Here is a 20,658-nt window from a genome sequence, read left to right on the forward strand (position 1 = left end):
AAACAGAGTGATGGTTAATTGAATTTTGGACTTTATTAACAAAAAATGTAAAAAGAACTTGCGTATGTCTTATTGTTTACATGACAACTTTTAGAATGATGAAAATAATAGTGATGCCAGTTTCATAAAACATAATAAAACAATAAAACAATAATGCCATTGAAACTGCACATAATATTAATTAAATGCTCTATTCTTAACAAATCCGACTCTCATGTAACAGACCTGGGATCAAATCCCAAGGTCTTGATCATCTTCAAGAGCATGCGAAACTCGTACACTGCTGCACTTCTCATTGGCGCTAATAGATGGCGACATGAGCAAGCAACTACATACTAAGTGCCAAGCGAGCATACCACCATGTGATCGCTATTAAATAATCAAGTAAGGCAAATAGCTCAAATTATATGCGGCCAAATGAAGTTCTGAAATGAATCTGAAAGAAGTTGCTAGGCCAGAATATTTTTTAATAAAATAAAACTAAATTTCAAATTAAATGAATTTGAACTTAATTTCAAATTTCATTTACTAAATATTTATCAAATAAAAATAAATAACAATAATAATAAATAATGTAAATTTATAGTATTTATTTTCCATTTGCAAGAAAATGCCTGTAAAAAACTTTAGTTGGTTACACTTCGTACTTCAAACGTGCCACCAGCTATATATTAAATTTTCAGACCGACATTTATTTCAAATAATTCTAATATGTTTAATTAGCCACTTAGTAACTTATTTTTAGCATAAATGAATTATGAATATTTTCTGAGTGGGATGAAACATAAGAATAAATAATAACTTATTCTCAGTTCAACATCTCCATGTCTTTAATGCTGCTTATATTTGCAATTATCATTTCTTGAGATGCAATAGTTAATGTCTTTTTTTTCTGTTGTTAGCTATGTAGTGTAACATAATTTAATGTTCCTTTGTAACTATTTAAACTTGCCAAGTGGCAATATAATTTAATACCTTTTTGTAAGTATTAAGATTTGCCAAAAGGCAACGTCTGAAAGAAAGAAGTCTGAAAGTAGAAGGTCACAATGTTTAGTACAAAACAATCTTCTGGTTTACAACCTCCGAGAAAAAGATCAAAGATGACTGAAAATGCTAGTGAAAAAGAGATAAACAAACCGACTATCATATTAGATTATAGAGAAAATTTATTGATGAGTCTAATCAAAGACTTTTGTGCTCCTACACACAAAAAAAAAAAAAAAACCGACCAATTATCCACAGATGATACTGTCTAATGTTTAAATGAGAATACTCATTTTATTTTTTCTTATAAACACAAGGACTGTATGGTGTGTTCCAATTGGAAGGTTAAAGGAGGGAGAAAAGAAAACTTGGTACTTGTGATAGGAAAACCGGTCTCTTTATCCAGGAGAATGTTTTAAAAAATATCATACTTTGAAAAATTATAAATAATTAAGGTAAATAAATTTTTAAATATATAAATTTATATTTATTTACTATCTTACTACTTAATATAATCGAAAAAATATCTGTTACATACTCTGCACAGTTGCAATACAACCTTTTATTGAGACCCTCTTTTTTTTATCTATTTGGTAAATGAATTAAAGAGTTGTTAATTAAAACACAATAACACACCGAACAAATACTAATTCAGAAGTCAACCAACAAAAATCAGCGTTATATTTTCAAATTTTCACAGGACTAGTTTCGATGATTTTACCAAACCACAATCCTCAGCTGCAAAAGCGCAAATGAACGAGATAAGCTATAATGATCAGATCACATAAGAAAGCCTGGACAGAAAATAAGCTAGTGGGGCCATCTGTTGATGAAACCAGAATTAAAACAATTTCTTTAAAGGCCGAAGGCAAAGATGGATTGGAATTAGGATCATTAACTAGAACAGAAAAATTTTTTTGAATGTGAAATGCCTCTAGAAAATCCAGTTCTCCAATGGAAGATGTTTTTTGAATAATTTTGGAAGCAGAAAAATTGAAAGTGTGATTTTCGGACCAACAATGTTGGACAATAGAAGAACTTCTGTGTTTTCTTTTTTCTAACATATGTCTCATGTCCCTTGATGCGAAATTTTAAGGCTCTCTTAGTTTGGCCAATGTAAATTAAATCACACTGGCAAGGAATTCTATAAATACCCCAGGAATTCATATATGGAATGAGATCCTTGAGTATGGAACTCGGAATTTTATTGATTAGAGAATAAACGACCTGAAAGTTAAATTTCTGCAAAATATGTGCAACTGTATAGCTAATTGATGGAAAGAAAGGAATGACATCCTCAGCGCTTTTGCAGCTGAGGATGGTGGTTTGGTAAAACCATTGAAACTAGTCCTGTGAAAATTTGAAAATATAACGCTGATTTTTGTTGTTTGACTTCTGAATTAGTTGTTGGTTAGTTAGGAAAAAAACATTAAGGAGTGGAAAGGGTTAATGAAAAATTATGGCCGGCCTGCTGTTTTTGTTTATTTGCTGAGACATTGCTTAATTATAATAAATTGTGTAACCTCAAGGCTTTCATGTGCATAGCTATGGCAAGACAGATTTTTTAAAATAGTAAATGGCAACAGAAAGATAAAATTTTTCAAAATATTTTTAGCAGAAACAGTAACTGGCATAAAACAACAGAAACTAACACTGCTTAGATGTATGGCCCACCTGGCTATATAAATTGGCAACCCAGTGTGAGACCCAAATGATTTATCTAGTTAAAGAACAACCAGTATTTAAGAATTCAAGAGTTGCTTCGAACCAGGGGGAGATCCAACCCCATATAGTGAACTTTTCATGAATCATCTCGATTCTGTGCTGTTGAATGAATCATCCTGATTTGGTGAAGTTTGAAGAGAATCATCCTAATTCTATATTGTTGGATGAGTCATCCCAACTCGATGAAGTATGAAGGGAATCATCCTGATTCTATGCAGTTGGATGAATTATCCCGAGTGAAGTTTGAAGAGAATCAATCACCTTGATTTTGTGCAGTTTGAAGATGAACTGTTGATTTCTTTAGAACCACAATCATTATCAAGAGAAACATTACTTGAATTAAATTACTTGAATCATTATTTAATATATCTGTGCACTGTTTTGTATGATATATGATTTCATTGTAGGGAAATTCAAATATCCTCAACTTTTAAGTAGCAATTTGTGATTCTGGAAGTGGGATGATAGATCTTATGACTGAAGAGTTTCATTATGAAGTTCTGTGTACAGAACAAATTGTTCAACATATGGTTGATTGTATATGTGAAGTAAATACTGTAGTACTGATTTCTTTTATTGCTACATGAATTCTTTTGAATCATTTCAAGTTTTCAAGAGAGAGAAGTTGTAAGAAAGATGGTGATCAAGATGTACTTTTTAAAGAAGACAACATAATTAATCCATACAAGAAGCCTCCAAACTCATCATCAAAAGATTCCCGTACTCATATAGAAGTATGAATACTCTGCTTCTCATGCAGAAGAATGTGGAATATATTGCTGACTCTTCACCAAGATATCATACAAGCCAGAGGGAGAGTCTGTAACTTCTTGGTGCTTAGTCATGGCAAGACAGATTTTTTTAAAATAGTAAATGGCAATAGAAATATAAGGTTTTAAAAATATTTTTAGAAAAAACAATATATGCCATAAATGAATAGATACTAGCAACACTTAGATGTGTGACACCCTGGTTATAATTCTATAGATATTTTTCCTTAATTTTATTACTTTACATCAATAAAAGTAATGTCTTAGTTTAATTTTAATTGAAGAGAAATGGGTAATATATTTTGTTTTATGTAAACAAAAAATACTTTCCTTCGTTAATTTTAGTATAAACAAGATGTGTTTAATTTTAGGGCCTTCTTAAATAAAAATTCATGATTTTTAGTGCACTTGAATCAGAAGATGGTTGTGTATTTTGAAAATACACCCAAGAAATAAAATCATCATTTTGTTGCAGTTGTTTGTGTTTTGTGCTTTGCTTTATGGAATTAAAAGTATTTTTTTATGTGTGTTGAAAGAAATTGAGTTAATTAAAAGTGAAAATCTCCTCATGTTTATATTACAGTAAGTATGTATTTTCTGTATAGAAAAGTGACAATACAAAGTATCCCGAAGGGTTTCAGTTAGTCCCAATATTTGGAATTCTGTTGCTGTGAAGGCTCACAAATAGTCGAGTCACTAAAACCGCTAAGTGCTAGTAATTTGACCTGGGTCTGAATCTTAGCAAACTGGATTACTGGTTTTTTCAGGATTTTTCTTATATGTAAAATGCATATAAATCAGTTTATCTTAAGAAACTTCTCCATAAAGGCATTTCTTCCCCAAGACAAGTATTCTTTTGTGTTTTGCTATATTCTAGCAAATATGTTGAAACCTGGGAAATAAATTAAAGCATCTTTACCTTTTGGCTAGATTTATGAGTTTACTTTTACTTGTTACGTACTTAGTTTACTTGTGTGATTGCCTACAGATTTAATTTTTAATTTGAAGAAGGATGGTGCATGTCATCTGAAAGCTATCCTAATGATGTATTTTGAGCTTTTTTCATGATATTTACTTTTGTGTTTCATTTAAAATTTTTCTCTTGTTTTCCTATGTTATTTCATTCTAGAAATTGTAGCCATTTTCTAATTTTTTATGAAAAATTATAAATCAAATAAATTTTACATTGCTTATTAAACATTTTATTTTATGACATTTAAGAAAGTAAATATTGCAACTTTTATTAATTTTTATAAAACCGAATTATAGGCTGATTTTTTATGATGCTGGTGAACTGAAAGGTACTAAATACCAAGGGAAGAGAGATTTATTAGGTCTTGAACAGTTTATCAATGAAAACCTTAGAGGAACAACAAAAAAAGAAGCTGTATGTAAACTTTTTCTTTTCATAGCAACTTGTCTTTAGAACTTGCATTTTAACCACTCTCCAAAAAAACTGAAAATAACTTTATCAGTTATTTGGACAAATAAAACTCCAGCTGTTGATTTGGATACTTAAAATTTAGTTTCTTCTACTATTACTGTAATGTTAACTTTTTGAAGATAATTGTTTCTGTCTGATAGCTTTATCTTCCATATATTGCTCATTCTTAAAAAAAAATTGACTATCAGTGCATGCCGCAATAATATTAATTTTATCATTATTCGAAATGTGATCTAGCTTCCTTCAAATAAATTACTTGAATCATTATTTAATATATCTCTGCACTGTTTTGTATTGCCCACCCACTTCTAATTTTCTTTGGATATATGATTTCATTGTAGGGAAATTCAAATATCATCAACTTTTGAGTAGCAATTTGTGATTCTGGGAGTGGGATGTTAGATCTTAAGGCCAGGTACCTTTGAAGTAAACAACAAATACAAAGCTAATATTGCAGGTTGTGTTAATATAATGAGAGTTAACAGGGTCTTAATGGATCAATATGATTTTAACATGGAGAGAAAAAGATATTTATTGTAGATAGTTTTTGCCAATAAATGTCTGCCTCCTGGTTACAACTGTATCATTTGGCAACAACTAAACTTTCTAGTAGTGGATAAAATGCAAGCACCATTTTATGCTCATAATTTAAAAACAAAAGAAAAGCTGTCCTAATCACTTTCATTAATTTTTGTAAAACATATTTTTGAAAAATGATGTATTTCATAGTAAAGGGGAATTTTATTTGTTGTTTATTTATTTATTAGTTATTAACTGTAATATATTATTTATTTACTACATGCATATTTATTAAGTACAGTTGCATATTCTCTTACTTCATTCTGTTGTCAAATGTTATGTCACATGCATCTATAGCCAATTAAAATCTTATATCTAAATTTTAATCAGTATTAATGCTTTATAGTGACATTTGAAGGCTATGTGACCCTTTAAATATTTACTGAATTTAATTTATTGTGAATAATTTAAGAATTTAGTTAGCTGTGAAAAAAAATTTTCTGGGAATGTTTCTGGAATATATATATGTATATCAGATAAAAAATATGGAACTTAGTTACTTATTTTAATTTGGCTGCATCCCCTTCTTGGAATCTAAACTGCCTTATATCAAAAAACTAATCCACACTAAGTCATCTTATCCTCATGCATTATGAATGGTTTTGATCTAGTTACAGAACTCAAAATTTAAATAAAGAAATCAAGGTCTTTAAATACTGCTGTTACTATTGCTCGGTTCCTTTTTTCTTGCTTCACCTTGCTTCTTGCAAACATACATCTCATGCCTTTGCTGTTTATTGCATTTGTCTAAAAAGATGTGAGTTGAACAACTATGAGGTGCATAGAGCACCTAATGATGATATAGTATGAACCTGTTTTAATTACGAAATCATCTTATCCTCTTGCATTGCAAATGGCTCTTGTCCAGTCGCAGAACTCAAAATTTAAACAAAGGAATCAAGTCCTTAAAGACCGCCATTGCTGTGCACAGTCCGATTTTTCCTGCTTGACTTTGCTTCTTGCCAATATGCATCTCTTGCTGTTAATTGCCTTTTTCTAAAAAGATGTAAGCTGTACAATTGTGGGGTCTACAAGATATGGACTTCTACAAATGGACTTTTACATATATTTATATGGACTTCTACACAGACTGTATATTTTTATTTTATTCTTAAAGTTATCTAAGTTTAAAGTTATATTATGTATTCAACATTTCTAATTACTTATGCTTTGTACATTAACAAATTGTAATGTATCATGTTTGTTATAATTATTGTTATAATAATTGCCACTGAGCTGCAAGTGGTGAATAGTACCCATCAATAGAGCATATGAGCCGAAAGTCTAAATGATGGTGTGGCTGCTCTATTGATAGTCTTCTGTACAATTGTGGGATGCCTAGAGCAGCAATATTGATGGTATGTGAACCTGTTTTAATTATGAAATAAAACTGTGTATGAATCAATGCCACCTCACTAAACTTTTTTCTTCTCCGTTATTATGTCACCTTATGGATCTATGCGATTTTCTAACGCTCAAGTCATCTGTACCAAATTATCTCTCTCTCACACACACACATGTACATATGTACATAGGGGAGTCAACTGAAAACCATAAAAGTAGAAATAAAAATCCGCATATGGCGCCAGTGAGCTGTAAGTTGGCATGCCTGTTTGCGATAGTATGCCGGATGTCTCCTAGGTGGCAGCAGCCGGCAGAAGCACAAACACCGGCGCAACAACAGTTCCAAAATGGCAGCCCCACTAGCCACATGCACCAGCGAGGAGCAGCGTTCTGTGATTCGGTTTTTGCGAAGTGAAGGTGTGAAACCGATTGAAATTTTTAGGCGAATGAAGGTTCAGTATGGAGATGCGTGTTTGTCACAGCCACAAATCTATGAATGGTGCCAGAAATTTGCAAATGGTGTTACGTCCGTGACCGATGCTCCACGCCCCGGCCAGGCACGTAGTGACTCCAGAATCCATTTCAGCCGTTGAAGCCATCGTTTTGGAAAATCGCTGTGTGACAATAGACGAAATTGCAGTATGTGTACACATGAGTCATGGATCAGCACATCATATTGTGCATAATGTTCTCCAGTTTCATAAGGTGTCTGCAAGATGGGTGCCCCGACAACTGACGCCTGAACTGAAACAGTGACGTGTTGATGCATGCGAAGACCTTTTGTGGTGTGCTGAACGTGACGGTAATGCCTTCCTGTCATGAATCGTCACTGGTGACGAAACATGGGTGCATTACCATCGGCCTGAAACAAAGCGAGCGAACAAGGAGTGGCGCCACTCCTCATCACCGAAACCCAAAAAGTTTCAGACACAGCCGTCTCCAGGGAAGGTTATGCTGACCCTCTTTTGGGACGAAAAGGGCATCATCTTGGAACACTACACGCCACGAGGAACCTCTGTGACAAGTGCTACGTACTCGGACCTCCTAAAAAATCATCTCCGGCCTGCCATCAAAACGAAACGACAGGGATTGCTGTCAGCCGGTGTGCTGCTGCAACACGACAATGCACGGCCGCATACGGCGCGTGCAACGGTTGCGACCATCACAGACCTGAAATTTGAATGCCTCCCACATCCCCCTTACTCTCCAGACCTCACACCGAGCGATTTCCATCTGTTCGGTCTGCTCAAAGAAGCAATGGGTGGCAGGAAGTTCCACTCCGATGAAGAGGTACGCAACGCGGTGCACGAGTGGTTGCGCCATTGCCCAAAAGCCTTTTTTTCTGCAGGTATTCAGGCTCTTCCAAAGCGCTGGTGAACTTGCATTGAACGAGGAGGGGACTATGTTGAAAAGTGATTTACTTCTGTACCCTGTGTGACCAATAAATAATATTAAAAAAAATAATTATGGTTTTCATTTGACTCCCCATCGTAATAAAAAAAACTTGGAAGTAATGAACAGCAGGAATTTTGATGGCATTGAAATATTGATCTATAATGAATAGGAAACTGGAGGTGAAAGCAGATTAGATCTCTTTTTCGTCTCTTTTATTATGTTACCTTATGGATCTATGCGATCTTCTAACCCTCAAGTCATTTGCACCAAATTATCTCTCTCTCTCTCTCTCTCACACACACATATATACATATGTAATAAAAACAAACTTAAAAGTAATGAACAGCAGGAATTTTAATCGCATAGAAATATTGATGTATAATGAATAGGAAACTGGAGGCGAAGGCAGATTAGATCTTCATTTTTCAGTAAACATGTTGCAGCTTCAAGCAAGTTGGCGATTATTTGTGCCTATTTCAAGAGGTTTACATTTTTAATAACTTTTCAATAAAGAGGAAGCAGCAAACAGCAGTCCAGCTAGGCTGAAGAGTAGGGAGCAAGTGTGTTATGTTCAAAGTGATATCTTAATTAATATGAAAAAAGCAAATGTATGTCTAAATGATAATAATGCTAATTTATATTTTTTATATAAAGTTTTTGATGCTTAACTGAAGTTTTATTTTATTTGTGTTATTATTAAAAATTGTGCAAGTGATTTACTGATTTATCTTTTTAGTATCTTTATCCAGATTTTAAGTAGATGTCGTCTTATTTTCAATATTTGATACAATGTAATAAAAATAAATGCTAGCAGATTTTCTTTCTTTTTATTATGCATTTCTCTTCCTGTACATTTTTTAAATGTTTGTTTCTGGTGGATTTTCTATTAACCTTTAGGTATTATTTTCTGATTTACCCTTTCTTTTTCAAGTAAATATAATAATTTCTGGAACAAGAATTTAATTTTTAAATTTATTTATAATAATAAGTTATAGTTATTGTAACAAAAGTCCTTGATGGAGAAGTTGTAATCCAGCTTTTGAATTAGATAAATTATAAATGTTATCAGATCTGAAATTTATATCAGAATTTTCATTTCAGGTTCCTCCGATAAGCTCAAATATTAAGTATGAAAATGGAGCTGTAGAGCTTACTGATGAGAATTTTCATAGTACCATTGATTGGGGAATGCATTTTGTAAAATTTTATGCACCATGGTGTGGGCATTGTCAAAAAATGGCTCATGCATGGGAAGAACTTGCACAAAATTCTCAGCATGACAAATCTGTAATGATATCTAAGGTAAGAGTAAATTTTTGTTATAAGGATTAGTTTTTTCCTTCTGTTAAATTATATGTCACATTTTAGTACATTTAATCACATTTTAGTGTAGTTTGTTGCCACTTCAATTATAAGAATCGGTTCTTAATCCTTTGCAGGTTACCAAAATCAATAGTCACACACATCTCTCTCTATCTTTTTTTAAAATTATTTATTTATTATTTAAACTCTTTGTGCATCACATAGTATAACACAAGGCTTATAGAGCTAATTTTTTAAAAAAAAAATTATAAATTCACAAATGAAAAGTAAGAAATAAATATACATACAGTAGAGAATACCATACGGAGAGGAGGAGGAAACTTAATGTTTAAAGAATTTAACTGAGACGTGAGTTCTTTTCTTCTCGGCATAAACTTTGAAAAATAGAATAACTAATGTGTGACATTTTGCCTTCCCCAAAAGTTACAGGAACACAAGTTTGCTTGAGATAACCTGAATATCTTATCTTCGGATGTGAATTGAATTTAACATGCTCAGTTAGAAATTTAGTAATTTCCAAATTGTAGAAAATATGTTTATTTTTGAGTCAGGAATAGAAGTTTAAATTAATTTAGTCGGAGTAACATTAGAATAATTTCCGTATAATTCATTTCACTTGAAAACTGCTTTACACCCACTTTATGCTTTCTTTTGAAAAATCAGTGATATTGACGAATGAGTTGGGCAGTGTCCTTATGATGTTAACTTGAAGGCTTGTTTTGCCAATCAGTCAGCCCTTCCATATCGTAATAGCAATACCATTTATATGTATTTTTTCAAACATTCCTTTCATTAATATTCAGTAAAAAATCATTTTGAGAGCTAAGTTTTGAGCTGTACATATGTCTTAAATGTAGGTAATTTTTGTCTACATAGGTCTCTGAGATTTGATTTCATTTCAACCTACATCTACCAGCATTAGCCTGCTTTCTCATGCATTCGATTTCAGTTGTACCTTGTTACCACTTAGCTTTTTTTGACCAGCATGAAAGCATTCAGTGCATTATAAAGAATGGAGTTAAAATTTTGTAGGGAAGTATTTAAGGAATGTTTATCTGAACAGAAGTTTATAAATTCTGAAAGATTATCAACTCACTGCTTACATGAATAATAAAAATTATCCCAATCAGCTCTCTTTGCATTAAAGACTAACTTGCTGTTGTGTCTATCATAAAGAGAGTAATTAGGAGCCATAAATAGATGAAACTCTATCATATTATGATCAAAGAAAGATTCATAGTCTGGATGACATCAATGCAAAATATCTTTGAGAAGGTTAGCTCTCACAGGGGTGTAATGTCAGTATAACTTGAACTTTGAGTGTTACATAAAGTAGGATCTCAGTTTTCATTAATAACAAACAGATTATTCATACTTCGAAATTCAAAAGCTTAACACCTCGGGAATCCAAAACTGGACTATGCTAGATTTCAGATTTGCTATTTAAATCAATCTATTACAAATTTTTAAGTCAAATGCTCCATGAATTTGTAAATCTTAGTAAGTGTTCCTGTTAGGTTTAAATAATGTGAGAAAAAGATAAAATCAAGAGTTTTGAGAGTAATACAAAGGAACACAGTATTATATAAACAAGCTTATTAATGTCAAGCAAAGTGGTTAGCTCTTGATTTTGTAAAATAATAACACCTTTAATGATTTCCTAGCATCAAAATATACCTGGTAAGAGAAAGGCAAGTTGAGAAGGGAGCTTTTATACAAGTGAGGCTTTTGGACAAAGGCTATATCAATATCAGAATTTTCTATATTTAAAACAATCTGCTGGATAGGCTTTCTTGAATGATGAAGATTAAATTGAGTAATTTTGAGAATAGAAAAGGAGGAATTGCCAGTTCTATTTTTCATAAAAATATGAGAAGGGCAGTTCTTTGAAAGAGGCTTAACATCATTTTTCTTATTAACTTCGATGATTTTGCTGTTATAATAGATGCAATTAATACAAGCTTGGCTTTCTTGATTTTGGCAGTGCTCCCATTTGTGTTCTTTAGTACATTTGAAGCAGGCAACACAGTTTTTGTAAACAGTTTCTTTGTGGTTGTAGGCAAGGGATTTAAAAGATCTGTTTATTATAGTAAAATCCTCTCTATAACATGCAATATCTTATTTCAGAATTTTTTGACAAAACCATTTTTGCTGCTTTAAATACCATTAATTTTTAGTGACAATGTAGAATATTAGGTGGTAAATCTATTGAAAGGAGTGCTTTGCATAATTGAATTAAATTCTTCATGGATCAATGGTTTTTTTAGTCCAAAGGGGCTTTGTCTCTGAAGGACTATAGTTTTCGCTTTGCGATTTTGCGTTGGTTCACTATAAATGTCCGTTTCACTTTTCAAACTGTTGCCATCAAAAGTTAGAGTCCTACATTATATTTGAAGAAATTAAATAATGAAAAATCTGCATAAATGTATGTATATTTCTAGCATTGTGATAAAACAACTGTCCATCAAATTTTGAATGACGTAATCCTCCTACAGATATGGGCATGTAGAAGCAAAAATTTGAAATTTGGAATTTGTTTTATTATAGATTTCATATTTTGTAAATCTTTAACGAATTTTTGATTAACAAACTCGAGGATTTCAAAGCGAGCAACGTTGTACAGAAAAAACATTTTTATCTCTAGTGCCTGAGACTGCGTATCGGAAGTTCTAAAGATGTGCTCAATTTAAAACTATTTTGTGATATTGCTCTTGAACTGAATTTTATGGTTTGAATGCGAACAACATGATATTTAATAAATAAAGGTAACTGACAAAATCTCAAAAAAACACCCCTTTGGATATAATTTAAAATCTGAAACCTTTCAGGTTTTTTAGTCCAAAAAGGCAACTAGGTTTGGTAGCTCAGTATCTCCTTTCAGAACAGTCTTGTCAGGGGTTGCCCCAAGGCTAAGAGTTAAGTTTGATCATTTTCAACATCATGACCAGTGATATGAATTTACAGATTAATGACATAAAAGCCCTTTTATTAACAGAGGATCTTGTACTATGATCCACTAACAGGAATATATATACACTGGTTATCATAAATTAAGGAAAAATCACAAAAATGGCGATAACTTCTTCAAAAATAAGCCAAACCGTGTAAAATATGAATATGTTACCAAGTAAGAGTAGCTGAGTAAAACTGCAATATGCAAATTAGTGGCACTGCATTGGAATATGCCATCTGTGAGGAGAATAAAAGTCCATGTTTGAGAGCAAGCCCACATATTTCACTGTGATAGTGACATCAGAAATCTGAGATAGGCAATTCGTAACAATGACTTCCAGGCATCATTTGCCTGCAAAACTATGATGGAGAGCCATTGGGGCACAAGAGGCAGGACAAAGTCAAACAGAAGTGGCCAGATGGTTAATGTAAGTCCTTCTGTGGTTCATAGACTTTGGAGGCGATTTCAAACCACAGATTCGGCATCTAGGAGGTTCAGCCAAGAACGGCCAACTGCTACGACGAGCGCAGATAGCTCCTATGTGGCATTATGTGCACGCAGGAATGGAACCACTACTCCGACTCTTCTTAGATCCTCCCTTGCTGCAGTCACTGGAAGGTTAGTGTCAACGTCAACTGTGCATAGAAGGCTTCACAGAGGTAGTCTGTATGCGAGACGACCAACCATTTGCGTGCCACTCACGTCATGCCATAGGAGGGACCGTTTGCAGTAGGCATGACAACATGTCCACTGGACACCTGATCAATTGAGGGCTGTTCTCTTTACGGATGAGTCCAGGTTTAATCTAGAAAGCGATAGTAGGTGTTATTTGATATGTAGAGAACCTAGAACCCGTTATCATCCGTCAAATATCCGTGAAAGACATACAAATGAAAGAGGCAGTGTCTGTGTTTGGGGTGGCATCTCTTTGGGTGGATGCACAAACCTCCATGTCCTTCCAAGGGAAACTGTGAATGCTCCGGTTTATAGAGATGACATCCTTCATGCTTATTGTGTGCCCAAATGCCGGGGGAATAGGTGATGCTTTCCTGTTACAGGACGACAACGCTAGACCACACAGGGCTCGCATCATAGATGATTATCTTCAACAGGAAACAATTATGCGCATGGAGTGGCCAGCTTGATCCCCGGACTTGAATCCTATCGATCATGTTTGGGATGCTTTAGGGAAACGTCTAGCTGCTCTCAATCCGCCGCCTCAGACCCTTGCCGCACTTGCAACTGCTTTGCAAGAGCAATGGCTCTCGCTTCATATGAAACTGATAGAGCATATAAATAAAAGCATCACACATTGCTGTATGAGCTGTATATCTTTTAGAGGCGACCATGTTCCATATTGAAGGTACTTTTCGTATAGCAAACTGACACCTTCGAATTGTTCATTTTATACATGTGCTAATTTCTATACTACCATAATTGCCTGGTAATTAATTTTTATGTTACTTGATTCCTTACTTTGTGTTGTATATTGTGGGTATGTTTCATAAAATTCTACATGTAACTTTTTCAGTAATCGTGATTTTTGTGATTTTTCCTTAATTTATGATAACCAGTGTGTATAAGGGATTGTTGAGGCTCTTGACAATCTTTTATTATGATCAAGAGAAAATGAGATGATTATAAATCATTTACCAAGATCAATTGCCAAATTTTTACCTTGAGTACAAATCTTCAATTTGTTACACTTTTACGTGAACTTCACCAGCTAAATAAAACTGAAAATGCTACATACTGGTGAATAACTTTAGATTCTACATAGAGTTGGAGATTCTTTATTGATTTGTAAAATTCTATCTTCCATAGGAATTTTTTAGATGTTACTCAGCATAAAAATATAGAATTTAATTATTTATCCAGCTATGAGCATTTACTAAATGAACATATAAGCATCTAACTCCTTGTTATTATGTAAGCATAATAACTTCTTGTTTTGGTATGGCTTTACAATACAACCTTTCTGATATTTTATTATTTAAAAAAAAAGAATAAAGATAAATGAAACAAAGCACCTAAAATTACATACTTTTTATAATAAGACCCCATGGTTATCTTGAGGACGTTTTTGTTGTGAGAGGTTTTGGTTTTATTAATATGTATAATTATGCACGGAAAAGTGTAAACCAAAATATAATATACAGTACAAAATCTGTAATCCGGACTCGTCGGGACTTCGACGATTTTCCGGGTTATAGATCATCAGTTTAAATCTGGTAAGATAGCATGCAGAAATTATACAATTAAAAGCATGAAACCATAATTTATGAAATAAAGAGCAATTATTATCTAAAGGGTATCAAAATTTACAAAAAAAAGCCTAATATTTATTGTTTACTTTATTAAACATTTCTTTCAATGTAAGTTGCTTCAGTTGCTTCATTATAGATCATCAATTTAAATCTGGTAAGATAGCATGCAGAAATTATATAATTAAAAGTATGAAAAAATAATTTATGAAATAAAGAGCCATTATTATTTAAAGGGTATCAAAATTTACCAAAAAAAAAGCTTAATATTTATTTGTTTACTTTATTAAACATTTCTTTCAATGTAAGTTGTTTAAGTTGCTTCATTTTTTGTGCTAAACACGCATGCGTAAACATTAACCGTGCATGCATGAAGCATACAGAAAAAAAGTTTGTGGCTTTGAGGTCCGGATAATGGATATCCGGATTACAGACTTTGTACTGTAATATATATCTTGTTACTCTCTTGAGACATGAGGAATACAAATTTTATGATTGAAATAATTAATACACTCATGTCCATAAATTAAGGATAATGCAAAATCAGGCAAAGGAAGAGTTAGAAGCACGACAAATTTGACTTATTTGTAAAGCTTATTTATTAAACAAAAGGTAAAAAGCAAAAAAAGATGCTATATGTTTGATATTATTCAAAAAATTAGCGATTTTTTCTAGCTGGAGCAAATTACAAAAAACCTATTTACAAAAAACCAATATTACATGGTTGGTATGATTGCTAATACATTGTATGTCTCCCGGACTATCCTTTACAGTCTGTACAACGCCTAGGCATGCTGAGTATCAAATTATCGATCGGATCTTGGGGGATATTACACCACTCAAAAAGGTATGCTTTCCGAAGTTCCGGTAGACATGTAGGCGGAGGCTGACAGGCTGCAACTAGTCGGCCAAGCATGTCCCACATGTGCTTTACTGGATTCAAGTCTGGTGAGAATGCTGGCCAGTCCATATTGGTGATTGTTGGAAAATATAACTTATTGTAAACCTTTTACTGCATCATCTCTCCTCCTTGAAATGTTTATTTAGTTTAGTTCTTATTTTAATGTAATATAGTTACTTCTACTTCTTTTTCTTACTGCCACTGTTTGCGTTGAGAACGGACTGTTTCAACCTGATTGAGATGCAAAAACGAAATGTGATGTTACGTCATCTGGAAAGCCGATTCGTGCCGATAGCTGATTGGTTGCCGTGAGATGACGTCATGCCTACTTCTGCTATAAGTATCTCGCGTCGCTCTGGCTCAATCCTTGTAGTTCCTGCTTTCCTGGCACTTGGGTGTGCAATTTCCAGCCCCTTCAGAAGGATGCATGCAGTCCGGTGAATAAAGTTTCTTGGTTCCTGTTCACAAGATGACTGTTCCTGAATAAAGTTCCTTGGTTCCTGTATACAAGATGGTTGTTCCAGAATGAGTTCCTTGGTTCATATCCACAAGATTATTGTTCCAGAATGAGTTCCTTGGTTCCAGAGGCTACCATGTGAGTGACTGCCATGGGCGGCATCCATGTTCTTCAATGAAGGTGACATTTAAAATACGTTAGCTGCGATTCCTCGTGTTCAACTAATGCAAACGGAGTTAGGCTGGTTTTAAGTGCTTTTAAGAACTTGATTTAAATTTCAGGTGTTTTCTCGACCATTGATCATGGACTTTTTGAATGTGTAGCCAACTTCATTTTGAGGCCGCATAATTACTGTTTAGGACATTTTTGTTTGTATTGAATGCCAGTGTTTTTGGAGACCAGGTAAAAATATTATTTGATGAATGATGGTTATATTATATTTTTCCTAAGACTCTGATATTGTTTAAATTTATTTTCTGTGTTTTTATTCTTTATTATATTGTTAATAAATTGGTTAAGTTCGAAAACTTTTATTGCCTTCAATGTCTGCACAACATATTATCTCAGGGAGCTTTTATTGCTAGTATTGCTAAATGTTTAATTTTTTTAAACTTTAAACTTTGCTTTAGCATCAGTGATATCCTCCAATTGAAGGCATTCGCTTACAATGTTTGCACCGTGAGGACGGCCGTTGTCATCCATAAACACAAATTGTGCGCCCATGGCGTCCTGAAACAAACATACATGTTGTTCCAGAATGACGTTCCGATAGATTTGGCTTGTCATGGTTCCAATTTGAGCATGCAGGTCAGTTCTGGAACCCAGAATAATTCCACCCCAAGCGAGCACTTCTGCACCACCATAATGGTGTCGTTCAATGATGTTTTCTTGGTTGTAACGGGTACCTGGAGCTCTCCATATGAAAGTCCGGCGAGAATCAGACTGCAAGCTAAACCTGGACTCGTCAGAAAATGTAACACAAGCCCACTGTTACGGTGTCCACAATGCATGCTCTCTACTCCAAGCTAACCGCAGGCGACAATGAGTTGCAGTAAGTCGAACACATCTGACAGGTCTACGAGCATATAGACCAATCTGCCCTAAGCGTCTGTATATAGTCTGCCTTGAAATTGTCGTACCAGTGGCTGAAGAGAGCTGACGAGACAGGTCTGAGGCTGTGCTCCGCCTGTTTCTTTTGGCAGTAACTGCCAAATACCGGTCCTCATTCGGCGTTGTAACTCTGGGGCGACCTGTGGTGTAATGTCTACTCACATTACCATCATCTTGGAATCGTTGCCAAAGCCTGGAGATGACACTCTGGGCAATTCCAAGTTCGTCTGATACTTCCAGTTGGGTACGCCCACATTCCAGATGGCCGATAATTTTACCACGTAAAAAATCATCCGAATGCATCCTTTGTGTCATAACTATTTGGTTATTGCACTGAAATGCTTATAAAGCGCCTGCGAACAATTTTACTTCTTTGCCTGTATTCCTTATATATCACTCTCTTACACTCTCGTTATTGTGACGTACCATCAGTGTCATCTGGTTACTTCCTGAAATTTGCATATGATTCTTGAAGATGTGTGTAGTGATTTTACAGATGATATATTAATTTTAGAGTTCGATTTCCGCGTGACTCCGAATTATCCTTAATTTATGGACATGAGTGTATTTTTATGAATGGTTATTTTTATCATATTCTAGCACTAACCCTGAAATATATGTTCAGTAGTTAATATAAATATTGTAAATTTGATATTTGTTCTAGGTAGACTGCACTGTAAATAGGAAATCTTGTGAAGAATTTGAAGTTAAAGGATATCCTACCTTACTTTGGATAGTAAATGGCAAAAAGGTAAGAAGTTCAGTTCATTTCAATGTATAATGGTACCTCAGCATATTCCCACTTTGAAATAAGTCCAGCTTGATATACCTTCTGTTTGGATGCAAACATTTTTCTTTAGTGTACGATGTTTGTTTGAAATATGATACTCTAATTTTTATGTAATTTTTTTTAGCCCAGAAGGGCTATTAATTTCATTTTGGCATTTTGTGTTGATTCACTATAAATGTCGGTTCACTTTTCAAATTGTTGCCATCAAATATTAGAGCCCTGTGTTATATTTAAAGAAATTAAATGAAATTAATGGGAAAAGTCCAGCAAGAAAGAAGATTTATTGTTAGTATCACCATGGAGGTAAAAAAGGATATTGTTAGAAAGTATGAAGTTGGCATGCATATCTGAGATTTGGGTATTACATATCATGTGTGGAGAATGATGGTATCTATGACTGAAAAATCAATGGCGTTATTAAATCGACTAGCATTGCAAAGGAATTGAAATCAGTTGGCATAGATCAGATAACAGGAGTTGAAATGAATTAGCAAATAAGCCCACCAGTGGCTGAGTGGGAAAGTCGCTGAACACTTGTACTTGGGTCTGAGGTTCGAATCCTCTGAATGGGCTGGCTATACATGTTACACATGGGGAAAAACGTTTTCATGTTTATCCCCATGTGTAACATGTATATGAGCCAGTTACTTTAGAAAGTCTTCCATGAAGGCATCCCTCTCCTTAGGTAGATAGTCCTTGAGGCTTTGCCATAATCACATAAACCAAAGCCAAACCAAACCAATTAGCAAATATCTAGAATATGCTGAGAAATTGCTTTTGATCTGGATAATATAAATGCATCGATATACAGTATATGTATCCCACCTGCTGCATTTGTATTTTAGTGCTAAACAGTGTTATAACAATTTTTTTTTCCCCCCTAAGAACAGATGAATTATTTTTTGTTTATTTCTTAATGGAAAAATTTTTCTGGTATATGTCAAGTTTGATACAAGTCCAAAGATCTGGAATGGATTAATAAGGTGACCAAGATTCCCTGTAGTACAAAACATAAAAGTTTTTCCTTTATCTGTCTGCAGTATCATTAAATCATAAGAACAAATAATACATTATAATAATGCATAAGAATAATTAATAATAAGACAATGAGAAATTAATTATAAGAACAGAATTAAAAAAAGTGGATTTTGAGAATAAATGTGGTCACCAAAACAAAATGAGGTAAGATTGCCGCCAGATTTACGGGCAGATAGACGAAAAGTACTGATTTTTATTATTTATTCATTTCTATTCTTAATATATTTTATTTATATTAATAGAACATGTAGACTATCTTGAATACTTGTAATCTATGAGAGCATCAATACTACTTTGAGCAAATGTATAGTTATTTTTTTTATTATGTGATACTTCTTTAAAAAATAATAATTTGTCTAATTATGCTTACATCTTCCTTCAAAAATATTTTGTTAGATTTTGTAGTTAAAAATTCGAATTTTCTTTCTTGAATGCTCAATTTCACGCTTTCTTGAATGCTAAATTTCATGCAATGTATTCCAAATATTACTGCTTGTGATATGTGATAAAATAAATAATTTTAATATTCATAAACATGTTAAGATTAATTTTTTTCAGTGAAGTTAAATTTACACTTAATAAAAAATTAATATTAACATTTAGTGAGGTAAAACACAAACTTTAAACAAGCAGTCAGCCAGATCAGTAAAAGAATTTTCATTAACCTTCCAGCACACGCGCTGGGCAATTTTACATGAGTGCGTGCTTGTCATATTTTTTACGACATCCGTTGTTTTACCGTTTTCGGCACGAAAAACGACAGAAATGAGTGAATATTGATAATAAATTTAAGAAATAAAATATTAATCTTATTATTGCAGAATGCAAATGATATCACATTCAAATATAAGTAAGCTATTTTTAAGTTCTTGTGTTAGTGAGATGGAAGTGCAATGATGTATTTCATTATAGAAAATTTTAAATTTATTATTTAATAATTATATTTAAAAATCAAAGGTAATTTTAATATTCATCAAAGGCAAGTATAGACAAATAAAAAAGGAAAACACCTTGGTAGGAAAAAAAGTAAGTTTAGCATTACTTACTTCTGCAAGGAAATTTACTTCTTACTGGTTACAAAAACGCACTTTAAACTAACTTTAATATTTTTTTATTTCTAAAAAATAGAAATAAAAGAAAATAAGGAATGGAAATCGCTATTGTTCTCCCATCTAAAGGTTTCCTTGTCTTCCTTTTCTTCATCATATAATTCTAGAAGAATGCGAGCAAAATCAGCTGGTTGCCATGAAAACCTATATAAAATTTACAGAGCCAAATGTATTCAAATTAAAATAACACACGGCAATTAATAACACAAAATTGCGAAATATTTGAGGAAAAAAAAATATTTTTCGAATTTTCACCCACTTACGAAACTTTACAAAAATGCTGCCACGTAGCACAAAAGCCCAGTTAAAAAAAAAAGTCAAATGACTTCCTATTGGCACATTCCGTGATGTGGGGAAGGGTAGAAAGAAGAAATAGAAATGACCTTCAGATGTCTCAGCTTTGATATGAGAAAAATGTGTATTAAAAACTTAATTTGTCGTAAATTTTGTGCATATGCGTGTACTGGAAGGT

At 33.3% G+C, this 20,658-nt stretch overlaps 1 protein-coding gene across 2 annotated transcripts in view; it reads left to right on the forward strand.

The window, feature by feature from the left end:
• Nucleotides 1-20,658, forward strand: part of prtp (thioredoxin domain-containing protein pretaporter) — a 57,753-nt gene that overhangs the window by 22,140 nt on the left and 14,955 nt on the right. For both annotated transcript variants that reach the window (XM_035351415.2, XM_085820041.1), the window contains exons 4-6: nucleotides 4,749-4,866; nucleotides 9,343-9,543; nucleotides 17,914-18,000. In XM_035351415.2, the coding sequence (XP_035207306.1) occupies nucleotides 4,749-4,866; nucleotides 9,343-9,543; nucleotides 17,914-18,000 (406 nt within the window). The remainder of the gene's footprint in view (nucleotides 1-4,748; nucleotides 4,867-9,342; nucleotides 9,544-17,913; nucleotides 18,001-20,658) is intronic.

This window comes from Stegodyphus dumicola, chromosome 7 (genome assembly GCF_044657685.1).
Source record: "Stegodyphus dumicola isolate Sdum_Otavi_A_Nest chromosome 7, ASM4465768v1".
NCBI lineage: Eukaryota > Metazoa > Arthropoda > Arachnida > Araneae > Eresidae > Stegodyphus > Stegodyphus dumicola.